The 12,732-nt window shown below is 44.8% G+C and overlaps 2 protein-coding genes and 1 long non-coding RNA gene across 3 annotated transcripts in view; 1 reads left to right on the top strand and 2 right to left on the bottom strand.

The window, feature by feature from the left end:
• RFC1 (replication factor C subunit 1) overlaps nt 1-3,302 on the bottom strand; it is a 42,729-nt gene extending 39,427 nt beyond the window's left edge. Inside the window, exon 1 of the mRNA XM_026675320.2 lies at nt 3,026-3,302. Within this exon, the coding sequence (XP_026531105.2) occupies nt 3,026-3,028 (3 nt within the window). The 5' untranslated portion in view covers nt 3,029-3,302. The remainder of the gene's footprint in view (nt 1-3,025) is intronic.
• Nucleotides 3,303-10,793: 7,491 nt separating this feature from the next.
• Nucleotides 10,794-12,732, top strand: part of KLB (klotho beta) — a 24,248-nt gene continuing 22,309 nt past the window's right edge. The window contains exon 1 of the mRNA XM_026675361.2: nt 10,794-11,587. Coding sequence (XP_026531146.2) covers nt 10,853-11,587 — 735 coding nt within the window. The 5' untranslated portion in view covers nt 10,794-10,852. The remainder of the gene's footprint in view (nt 11,588-12,732) is intronic.
• LOC148130745 (uncharacterized) overlaps nt 11,593-12,732 on the bottom strand; it is a 3,728-nt gene continuing 2,588 nt past the window's right edge. Inside the window, exon 3 of the long non-coding RNA XR_015749571.1 lies at nt 11,593-11,610. This is a non-coding gene — a long non-coding RNA (uncharacterized LOC148130745). The remainder of the gene's footprint in view (nt 11,611-12,732) is intronic.

Genomic DNA, 12,732 nt, shown 5'->3' with positions numbered 1-12,732 from the left:
GTTCAAAGATAGACTCATTAATTTCACACAGAAAGCAAATAATTAGGAAGACATATTACAACAGCTCCTTGTGAAAAATTTCAAGACATGGAAAGAGTTGCATGGAAACACAAATATATGCATTTCCAGAGTGTAACTTGCCACATATTAAAGTATAGTTTAATATAGTTTTATTCTCCATGGCTTCTGCAAACTGTGAATGCTATGTCACATAGGCCAACAAATCTCCTTAATTATCATTCTACTTCAAAAGCAGAGTAATAATTCTAATACTTCCAAATCAATATGTACATATTAAAGTGCTGAAATATGATTCAAGCATCTGCTGCCACTCAGTTAAAATGCCTAGCTATCCATTGCATTTTATGGTAACTACATGCATTTCAGCTGATGATAAAAAATGGTAATATTTATTTATCTTAGGTGCTAGACTATATTATCTTATAAAGAGATTTAACTGCATTTTCATAACCAATTATATATTTCATATCTTATGCAGATGGTCATTTAGCCCTGGTTGAAATTGTCAAAGTTTGAGAAACGTTTTAGCAATTTCTCCTGATTTTACCAATTTTATCAAAGCGCAAAGACAAGATTACAGAAATGTGCACTAGTGAAGCCAAGAAGTGTGTGCTTTGGCATACATCTGTATTTACAAATACAGAGAGAAAAACTAAATGTTTTGGTAAGAGGAAAGAAGCCCTTTCCAAATATTACTCAATAGACAAAAATAAAGTACTGGAAATTGAAGTAGGTATCAGATAAATTATAATTATTCTAAAACAAAGAGAAAATATCCACTTTCCTACATGGTTGATTTTTAAAAAGCTGGATAAAAATGTATGCTACATTGCAGTTTAATCTTTTCCAGATGCAAAATAGGCACAATAATGCTTTGTGTTCTGTATTACATAAAATGGGCCACTAACACAGCAGAATCATAAGCTTGATCCTGTGCTCAGTTTGCTACTATAGTAGAGTTTAGTTTCTTGACATCATGAGCACCCTTTCTCAACCGATTACATACAAATGCACAAAGCATATCAAACTGAGAATTTAGAATATCAACACATCGTACAAATCTAAACTTTTAGACTACCAGCCTTTCTTGGAGGTTGCTAGCTTCCTAATGGAAGAGACAAAGGTTGTGAAACCACTATCTATATTTAATACAGCATACAGTTATTGTATCTGCAAAAATGTTAACAGTCATGTTTACCAAAAAAGTCATTCCTACTGGATGCACAAGGACTTGCTCCTAAAAATGCATGCAATTGAAGATCTAATCTATTGGTACTGATAGACACTGATGGGGGCATGCATAAGTGCACCAACGTGCCTACTGTCCCTGTCCTATTGTTTCTTTTTTTTTCTTTCTTTCTTATAAGTATCCATTTCATGTATTCATAACTATGTTTATACTTATACCTGTTATCTTATAATCGCGTGACAAAATAAAATAAATAACAGTCTGTATCCTTACCCTACAGCCTTCTGAACCCAGACAATTATTGTTAACTGATGCATGGAGAATAACTAGAGAAAAACAAGGTTTGACACGCCAAGTTTGCAACGTTTCTCATGCTAACATCTCAAAAGCAACAAACAAGCCACTTCCAAACACAGATTTGTACTCATTTTAAATTCCAAGGCATTTGTGATCATTTCCCCCCCATTCTCTGTAAGGAGGAGGTCTTTTTATCCATTAAACTGACCATCAACTGAAGGAAACACGGACTATTGAGGACAACTGCCCTCATCCTAAAAACTGTTTGGGTAAGTTATTTTAGAATAACAAGGGAGACAATAATCATTCCTTACAAATTGCTATAAAAGCAAAAGTAGGCAAAATTTGCTATAAAATTGCTATAAAATTGCTATAAAAGCTAAATGTAGGCAAAATTTAGCTCTTCATACTGACAAATACTTCCAATTTGCAGCCATTAAATAAACCCAAATGGCTGAAACTGACCAAGTAAGAAATTCCAACAAGCTCTGATTTGCAATTAAAAAATTGCAAATTGCCTTTCTGTGTTTGTGCAATTTTAGTATTTTTAAAGGCAATGAGAACAGCACTGATATGCACTATCCTTATAAATAAGGCGAATGGGGCACATATTTATGCAGATAGAAAATATATCACTATGAGGGGAGGGGGCTATCCTAAATTATAGGCTGTCCTCAATTTATAACAGTTTTCATTTAGTGACTGTTCAAAGTTACAACGGCACTGAAAAATGTGACTTATGACTTTTTTACACACTTACTACCACTGCAGCATCCATGTGGTCACAATGATCAAAATTCAGATGCTTGACAATTGATTCTTATTTATGACAGGTGCAGTGTCCCCAGGGATCACGTAATCCGATTTTGCGACCTTCAGACAATCAAAGTCAATGGGGAAGCCAGATTCACTTAACAACCGGGTTATTCACTTATCAACTGCAGTGATTCACTTAACCGGGCAAGAAAAGTCATTAAATGGGGGCAAAGCTCACTTAACAAACTTTTTGCTTAAGAACCTCAATGCTGGGCTCCAGTGTGGTCGTAAACCGAGGACTTCCTGTAATTTTAGGACACAGATACTTGACTTTTAAGGCCTGTGGACTTCCAACTCCCAGAATTCCCCAGCCACCAAGCGTCTTATACAAAGTCCCCCCCCCCAAAAAAAGCGGGGGGGGCAATACAAAATATCAGAATTGGAAGGGTCCCTAAGAGGTCTTCCAGCCCAACCCCCTTCTCAAGCAGATCTAACGTACAAAAAAGTAGATACATGGATTGATGTTAGGAAAGGTGGCTTGACTTTCTATCCCTGCTAGGACCGAAACTCAAATCTCTCCTGGCTCGGAGCCTGAAATAATATGAAATTTCAGCGGAATAAAAACAAGAGAAAGAGAGGGAAACAGAGCCACGAGAGCTCCCTTCCCCCTCTTTCAGCTGGCCAACCCTGGCTCCCGAGACACCCCTGACCGATCCCGAGGGCCAGGCCTCGGGCGAGCAAGCCAGCCACGGGCTCCCTCACCATGTTCCGGGCCTAACGAGGCTCCACCGTTGCCTTTCACGACGCTTCCCGCCGCCGCGCGGCCATCTTGGCGCCAAAGGCCCGGCTGCGTGCGCGCGCTGATGGCGTCACTGCGCTCGCTCACGCTCGGCCTCGCGTCCCCCTGAGGTAAAACTTGAGGTTCCCGTGGTTTCAGGCCTCTCCGCCCGCCCCAGTATCCTCTTTCGACTCCCGCCCGTGAGGAAAGTGGGCCGGGATGGGAGGAAGGGAGGTGAAGAAAAGGCAGCCGACGTTCTCCGGGCCACCGCCAGAGGGCGGAGACGTTGGGCTGGGGGTGCCGGATGAGGTAGTGCAGCCAAGATGGCGTGGCTCTCTTCAAATCCGGACTTTGACCGTCACCCAGGGCCTGCACTTCCCTGGAGGTGCAACATTAGAAAACCACTAAGTATTTTATAGAATAAAATAAAATATATCCCAGATTTTTAAAAAGAAAGAGGGAGAGAGGGAGAAAGAGAGAGATAGATAGACAGACAGACTGGATTGTGCAGACTGGATAGATAGATGATAGATAAGATAGAGATAGTTACACACACACACACACACACACACACACACACACACACGTGTGTGTGTGTGTTGTCTGTCTCTGTGTCTATATCATCTATCCGTATGCCTAAACCGATAATAGGTAGGTAGGTAGATAAGATATAGATGCATACACACACACACACACACACAAACTATATATATATATATATATATATATATATATATATATATATATATATATATATATATATATATATATATATATATATATATATATATATATATATATATATATATATATATATATGTTTTCTTAAGTTTTCGCTGGTACTTACATGTATGGTGTTCGGCTTGGTTCGGTATTTTCCCGTCATTGTAGTTCTTTTAAAGTTGTAGCAACGTTTCAGCAGAATCTCATCTGCCATCATCAGGCTTCTGTATTGTGTCCCACAGACGGACCCACAGACGGACACAATACAGAAGCCTGATGATGGCAGATGAGATTCTGCTGAAACGTTGCTACAACTTTAAAAGATGACGTGGAAAATACCCGAACTAAGTCAACACCATACATATATATATATATATATATATATGTATATGTATATGTATATGTATATGTATATGTATATGTATATGTATATATGTATGTATATACACACACACACACACAAGTATGTATACATAAATATGTATGTATATCTGTCTATCTGTCTCTATCTCATCTATTGGTATACCTATATTTATTTATTTAATTTATATTGCTGCCTATTCGACCATGGCGACTCGAGGTATATGGGTAGGTAGGTAGAGATAAATACGTATACACACACACACACCCCTACATACATATACATATATATAAACATGTACACCTGTATGTGTATACATATATATGTATATGTGTCTGTCTATATTGGTATACCTATGTATATGTAGACCAGGGGTGGGCAAACTACGGCCCGCGGGCCACATCTGGCCCGTTGGTCTGTCCAATGCGGCCCGCCCCTGAAAAAAAATCGCTGCCATTGGTCTGTCCAATCCGGCCCGCCCCTGAAAAAAAATCGCTGCCATTGGTCTGTCCAATCCGGCCCGCCCCTGAAAAAAAATCGCTGTGCCGCGTGGCCCCCAAAGCTGCAAAACAGTGCGGAGCGATCTAGGGGTAGGAAAGAAAAGAAATTTGCAAAGGCCTCAGCTGGGAGTTTGAAATCACCTTGAGTGCGACCTCTCCGAAGGTGAGTCCCGCCGATCCCCTTTTTTTTCCGGGGCTTCCAGGCTTAAACTTTGCAAAGGCAAAGCTTGCAGGCTGGAGCGTCTTCCCGCCGAGGAGCGGGAAGGGTTCCACCTGGCGGGCGGGCGGGCTGCTTGGAGCCACCTAAAGCTAGGCCGCTGCTGGTGGAGCCTTGCCCTGCCTTGGTGCCCCGTTTCCCGGCTCTGCGGTCCTGCTCGGGCGGCACTTTAAAGCCTGCTCCCAGCACCCGAGCAACTTCCCAGCAACTTTCCGCTTCGTTTTAACTCGCGGGCGCTCGCGCCTGGCCCCGAGCCGCGTGGCGGAGGGGAAGCCCGGCGGGCGGGTGGGCAGGCGGGCTGCTTGGAGGAGGCGACCTGGCGGCGCTCGGGCTTCCCCTCCGCCGTGCGACTGGGCGGCGCGCGAGCGCCCGTGAGTTAAAACGAAGCCGAAAGTTGCGGGAAGTTGCTCGGTTTTCCGAGGCTTCAGGGCTTTGCAAAGGCAAAGTTTGCAGGCTGGAGCGTTTTCCCGCCGAGGAGCGGGAAGGGTTCCGCCCGGCGGGCGGGCTGCTTAAACTTTGCTCGGGCGGCACTTTAAAAGCCTGCTCCCAGCACCCGAGCAAATTCCCAGCAACTTTCAGCTTCCTTTTAACTCGCGGGCGCTCGCGCTGGCCCCGAGCCGCGCGTGGCAGAGGGGAAGCCCGGCGGGCGGGCAGGCTGCTTGGAGGAGGTGACCGGCAGTGCTCCGGCAGCAGCAACAGGCAGTTTCGCCCGGGCTTCGCTCAGGTGTCCGGCTGGGGCTGTCAGGAGTTGCTACCGCCGGCGCAGCTCCGTGCGGCTCCAGTCCCGCGTTGCCTTGGGAAGGAAAAGGCAAAACCAGGAGCCGCTGAGCCTGAGCCTCCGGTGCCGCTGCTCCGTTGCAAAAGCACCGCCGCGGCTCTTCCTTTTTGCCTTTCCTTCCCGAGGCAACGGGGACTGGAGCCGCACGGAGCCGCACCGGCGGTAGCAACTTCTGACTCAGGGGGCCTCCGAGGGAGGGGAAGGAGGAGAAGAGGGGGGAAAGGGGGCAATTCCCAAAAATCTTGTGCTGACCCGGCCCGTCTGTCAAATTTTAAAAGTCAATGGGGCCCCCGAGCCAAAAAGTTTGCCCACCCCTGATGTAGACAGACAGATATATAGATATCAGGGATGTCCAATGGTATGTTCCGGGCCTAACGAGGCTCCACCGTTGCCTTTCCACTTTAAGATTTAAAGATCTTTAAGATTGATGCAGTTCCGGACCTTGACCGTCACCCAGGGCTTGCACTTCCCCTGGAGGTGCAACATTAGAAAACCACTAAGTATTTTATAGAATAGAATAAAATATATCCCAGATTTTTAAAAAGAGAGAAGGAGAGAGAGAGAGAGATGGATAGACAGACTAGATTGTGCAGACTGGATAGATAGATGATAGATAAGATAGAGATAGTTACACACACACTCACTCTCTCGTTTTCTTAAGTTTTCGCTGGTATTTATATGTATGGTATTCAGCTTTGTTTGGGTATTTTCCCATCGTTATAGTTGTGCTTTTAAAGTTAAAAGCACAACTATAACAACGTGGGAAAATACTCCGAACAAAGCTGAATACCATACATACACACACACACGTGTATACATATATGTGTGTGTGTGTGTGTCTGTCTGTCTGTCTGTCTGTCTGTCTATGTCTCTATATCATCTATCCGTATGCCTAAACCGATAATAGGTAGGTAGGTAGATGAGATAGAGATAGATGCATACACACACACACACATAAACATATATACACACACACAAGTGTGTATACATAAATATGTATGTATATCTGTCTATCTGTCTATATCTCATCTATTGGTATATCTATATTTAATTTATATTGCTGCCTATTCGCCCATGGCGACTCGAGGTATATGGGTAGGTAGGTAGAGATAAATACGTATACACACACACACACACCTACATGCATATACATACATACATACATATACATGTACACATGTATGTGTATACATATATATGTATGTATATGTGTCTGCCTATATTGGTATACCTATATATATGTAGACAGACAGATATAGATATATAGATATCAGGGATGTCCAATGGTAGCCACTTTAAGATTTAAAGATCTTTAAGATTGATGCAGTTCCGGTGGCTTAGAGGTGGAGCTCTCACCTCACAATCGAGAGGCTGTGAGTTCGATCCTAGGCAGAGGCTCGAGCAGGGGGTTGGAGTAGGTCCCTTCCAACTCTGTTATTCTATGACTTCAACTCAGGATTCATTGCTTAGCTCAGGGCTGTCAAACTCACGGCCCGCTGGCCAGATGCATCATGCACTGTTTAGTGAAGGGGAAAAAAAGTCGCGATATGTCATGTGGCGATGCGAGTTTGACACCGCCTGGCTTAGTTCAAAGCAAAACTGGCTGGGGATTCTGGGAGTATTGGGCATCCCTGATAAACATTGTTAAAACGAGATAAATATGTGAGCCTTCTGGTGATTCTTGGCTTCTGCATATTTTTTTTGGTAAGGTTTTGGATGTGGTTTGGCCGCCGTCCTCTTCCCAAAGCTGAAAGAGAGTAATAGAGAGAGAAAGAGGGACATGATGCTGTCCACCATGGCCTGTTTTGCAACCTGGTTGGAAAGAAGCAGACACTGATTTGTAGTAACGATCCTCCTTTTCGTGAATGATTTAAACCGGTATCGATAGTTGGGGAGAAATGATGGCTTCCGTCCTTGAATTCCTCTCTTCAGCCCTGCAAGGTTTGGCCACCTCTCCTTTTCTGGTTCATATCCACATGAAACTCCTTGGGTGAAATCATTGGTTGCTTTGTGGTCAGGTCTTCTGCTGGAGATAGTCCAGGTTGGTCAAGTGAATCATTCTAGACCAGTGATCCCCAACGCTTTTTACGCCGCGCCCGGTACCGGCATCAGCTGGGCCGCGGCCCGGTACAGGCATCAGCTGGGCCGCCATCTTTTTGATGAAAAAGTGCTTCCGGTGACCTCACGAAGCTTACGTTTTCATCAAAAGATAAGGCGGCGCAGCTGCGCTGTGAGCTTTCCGGTAGAAATGGCTTTCTACCGGAAAGCTCACGAAGCACTAGGCCGCCATCTTTTTGATGAAAGCGTGCTTCGGTGAGCTTTCTACCGGAAAAGCTCACCGAAGCACTTTTTCATGAAAAAGATGGTGGCGCCAACAAGCCGCGACCCGGTAGGAGTTGTTCCACGGACCGGTGCGGTCCGCGGACCGTGGTTGGGGACCCCTGTTCTAGACCAAAGAAGGACTAGAATTCACACTCTCCTAGTTCCTAGCCTGCTGCCTTGACAGTCCCTCCAAAGTAATTGTATTAAACTAGGATCAGTTATATTAACCAATCTTGGGAGGAAGCCAGGGGTGGGCTGCTGTGGGCTCGCATAGGTTCGGGTGATCCTCTAGCTAGGATTCTTCCCAGTTGGTGAACCTGCAAACCCTACCTCGGGCTGGCCCCTCCCACCCCACCTCGCCCCTCCCCTCCCAGGAGTCCCCACGTGGCCCATTTTGGATGGAGATAAGTGCAGGGCCCACGCAGAGGCTCAAGGAGGGCGAAAAACGGACCTCCTGGAAGTTCCGGAAGACCAGAAATGGGCCCATTTCCAGCCTCCAGAGGGTCTCCAGAGCCTGGGGAGACCATTTTCGCCCTCCTGGAAGTTTGAAGAAAGCCTCCAGAGCCTGGGAAGGGAAAAACGACCCCCTCTGCCGTGGTGCAGGAGGCTGACTAGGCCACGCCCATCATGGCCATGCCCACCCAGGAACCGGGCAGAGAACCAATTGCTGAAATTTTTGAATCCCAGCCCTGGAGGAAGCCACTTGGTCATCTTTTGACGTGTAAGGAGGAACCTGAAGTCCTTTGGGCTGGGTGAGCTGAAGTTGCAGAAGAGCTGGGGAAAGTGTGTGAAAAACGGTCCTGTCACTTTTTTCAATGCCGTGGTAACTTTGAATGGTGACTAAATGAATAGCTATAAGTCGAGGACTCCCCTTATCACTATGTATAGCTGTCTCACACACAAACACGCACACACACGCTCTTCATGATTTTGTGCTGTGTTGAACCACAACATGGTGAGGTCCAGTTCCCATTCAAGATATTTATTAAAAAGGTATTCATTAACCTCATTTGCAACATGAAACAGGAACTGGAGCAGATTCAATTGTTCTATATTCAAAAAAGAGAGGAGATAAAAACATTATAGTTGACACTGATAAAGCAGAAAATTTGATTTATGGTTCTATTTGCAAAGTTTGCTATTCGATCCTTGGATGGTTGGGGGGGAAGGAAGAGAGAGATTATTTCTGCTTTTGTATCTCTCACTCTGGAGATGATGTGAAATATCTTGGGTCTCGGGGGCCCAAAGATTTTCTAACAAGGGAACTCCCACAATATAGTAAGCCCTATTATGCTTAACCACAACAGTAGAGGAGCTCAAAAGATAGAGTGGAAGGCTGCCTGTTCAATCAGAATAGAGCTGGAAGGGACCTTTGAGGTCTCCTAATCCAGGGGTCTCCAACCTTGGCAACTTTAAGCCTGGTGGACTTCAACTCCCAGAGGTCCCCAGCCAGCTTTGCTTTGCTGGCTGGGGAATTCTGGGAGTTGATGTCCACAAGTCTTAAAGTTGCCAAGGTTGGAGACCCCTGTCCTAGTCCAACCCTTTACTCAAAAAAGGAGACCTTATACTATTTCAGACAAGTGGCTGTCTATTCTCTTAAAAAACTCCAGTGATGAAACACCCACAAGTTCTGACAGCAGGCATGCTGGAAAACACGTCCTTGTGGGAAACAATTGTATATTTCTGTTCCATTATTTCTCTTTTTTTGTAAAGGATAGAACTATAGGCGAGGAGGTACGTTGATAAAATCTGTGACAGACATTTTAAAACACATTCCTACACCTCCACTTTAGCAGATACCCATCTTTCTGGAATTAATTTTCCAGAGTAATGGACAAGCAAAGTTGTAACATCTGTTTATACTTTTAGGTTGTAATCTGTGGAGTTGTTTTCTGAATTTCCTGTTGTTTTTAATGTTATACATCGCCCAGGTTCTTCATGAGTCAGGTGGCTTTATGCCCAAAGTCATCCAAATGACTTTTGTGGCTAGGTAGGATTAGAACTCGCATTCTTCTGGTTTTTAAGCCCCCACCTTAGCCACCACACCAAACTGGCTCTATCATATATTTGACAAATAAACAAACATATCGCAAAAATCAATAACATCACTTACAAATCAGCAAAAATGTTCAAATGTTCATCCGATATCGGATTTTAAAAGAACATTTTTTCTGCTTTGTCTGAAGACCAGGGGGGAAAAACGAAGAGTGGCTTGGTTTGAGGTGCATTCATACATACATCCAAACCAATTGACAGCATCCTGACAATACCAAAACCCATCTGCTTTTGTGTAGAAGTTGCCAAGGCCACGAACATTGCCAACATCCAGAGTCTACGAACAGCTGCTAACAAAAACTTGTACGTGATGAACCTCAAGAGCTGAAGAGGTGGTTTGGTTTTTTTATTGTTGTTATCCGTTGCAGCTTTCGCTCTGCCCTTTTCCCCCGGCTGAGCGTAGGTTTAAAAAGTGGCATCTGATTCCTGACTCGAGGCCATTGTGTCTCAAATACAATTACTTTCTATTCCCTTTGAATATAATCAAATCAACAGTTAGCATCCTCTGACAAGCTGAAGCTCTGATTCACAGCTTCAGAAGCGGCTATAAATTGGGAAAGCGTTCAGGATCACACCCACCCCACCAGCGTTCCCCAGCGGCCATAAGAAGCAGAGCAAACAAGAGATCGCCTTGCCTCTCCTGACTGATCCTAAGTCCTGTAGTTCAGGCTAATTATTAACAGGGCTTCTGTAATCACAAGCTTTTATTTTATTTTTTAACCGAAGCTTTGATAAGACACTCCAGGGACCAGAGAGCGAGCAAGACAAGGTATGCCACAGGAATCCAGGAATCAATTTTTGGCAGCCTCTAAAGAGGAGTGTGACTTTTAACATCTGCTCCACAGATATAGTAGAATGGCTGGCTGGCATCTGAAAGGTCCCGTAGGTTGGTGGGCTTTCGTTTTCCTACAGTCCGTTTCTGGATTTCGCAGGGATGGCGTTTCTGCGTGGGAAAAGGATCCCCACTTAAGTCCTATGAATGAAACTCAGCTGTTTCTGCATGACACGTTCCCCCCCAATTTCCTCTGGGGAGTGGGAACCAGTGCCTTTCAGGTGGAGGGGGGTCAGCAGAAGGATGGGAGAGGTCCCTCCATATGGGAGCACTTCCTCCATTCAAACATCAGGCATGCTTACAGGACAGAGGACTGGGGTGACAGCTACACCTTCCTGGAAAAAGATTTAACGGCTTTGAGTTTTTTGGGAGTTTCTTCGTACCACTTTTCCATTTCGTGGCCCAGGCTCTTTCCCACAGGGTTGGTGACAGCTGTCAATGAGAAAGGACTCCGCTATTACAACCGTCTCCTAGACGGTCTCGTCCACAGAGGTATTGAGCCCGTCCTCACTCTCTACCACTGGGACTTGCCATGGGACTTGCAGGAAAGATACGGAGGCTGGGAAAACGACTGCCTCGTGGACATCTTCAACGATTATGCCACATTTTGCTTCCAAGCCTTCGGTGATCGTGTGAAGTACTGGATTACAATGCACAACCCTTATCTCATTGCTTGGCATGGATACTGCACGGGGCTCCATGCCCCCGGGAAGAGGCGTGAAGGTGCCGCTTACGTGGTAGGACATAACCTGATCAAGGTATGGCAGGGAGAGATTTTGTCCTAAGAAAGGAAGGCACAGCAAATCATAGCAGGAAAAGGAAGGTGAAAGAAAGAGGAGAGTGGGAAGAGGACAAACAATGCTTCTATCCAGTCTTTGCACATGAAATGTATTTCTTGCAATAATTTCTCTACATTTCTTAGAGAGAAAAAATCTGCTTTCTTGGCTGGTCTAATTGCACCATCAATTTTACCAGAAAGCCAAGCAGATCGTGAATTAATTACAACAGTACTATATTTTAGTTGTAATTCATCCCTTGACAAATCTTGTGTGTCTACTGAAAAGTTTTCTTTTTAGTTTGTCCTTCCTTAACCTTCTAGAAATGTTGAGATGAGCCCCCCCCAAAACATAGCTGATCTAGAATTCAAGCTAAAGGAAGGAATCCTAAATGCATAATTCTGAGGTGGTAAATTCTCATTTCAGATTATGGCAGCTTTGCTGATCTCACACATTCTTTTTGTTTCAAGATAAACATGTCAATATTTAAGAACGTCAATATGACCTCAAGCTTGTTCTTCCTTCGGGCATTTCTTTCGTCTCGGAAGGAAGGAAAGATTCATTCTCTCACTTCAATTGTGTTCCCGAAAGTCTGTGCCTGAATTAATGTTTATAAAATCTGTGCCTGAATTAATGTTTTATAAAATCAGGAAACTAGTTGCGGCAAACCCTGCAATTTTTTGAGATTCTTCCGCTGCCTATCCGAGCGGATGTTTGGTGTCATCACACTGACAGGACATTATACGTGAACAGAGGTGCAGTAATCAGGATAATTTTAGTTATTTTCAGGGTAGCTTTTACTGCAGGTAATACTGCTTCCAATCCAGGGGTGGGATTCAAATTTTTTAACAACTGGTTCTGTGGGCTTCTTTTTTTTTGCAGTCACCTTTCCCCCCCTTTTTGGGGGGGGGGGGCTTCTGGGCCCCAGGGAAGCCTCCTGGGGGGATTTTTGCTCTCAGGAAGGCAAAAATGGAGTGGGGGGGGCAGGGGGGAACTGCACCCTTCCCCTTCCATTTTTTGCCTTCCTGGACCTCAGGGAAGCCTCCTGGTCGAAGCAATAAAGACAGCAAGGGGAATCCTGGCACAGCTGATCATCGGAACAGCTGATTGTCAGGAGGGGGGAAAAG

Source organism: Notechis scutatus, chromosome 4, assembly GCF_049901735.1.
Source record: "Notechis scutatus isolate UNSWTSFEM ecotype Mainland chromosome 4, rNotScu1.2, whole genome shotgun sequence".
NCBI classification, from domain to species: domain Eukaryota; kingdom Metazoa; phylum Chordata; class Lepidosauria; order Squamata; family Elapidae; genus Notechis; species Notechis scutatus.
This window is presented reverse-complemented; position numbering and strand designations above follow the sequence as displayed.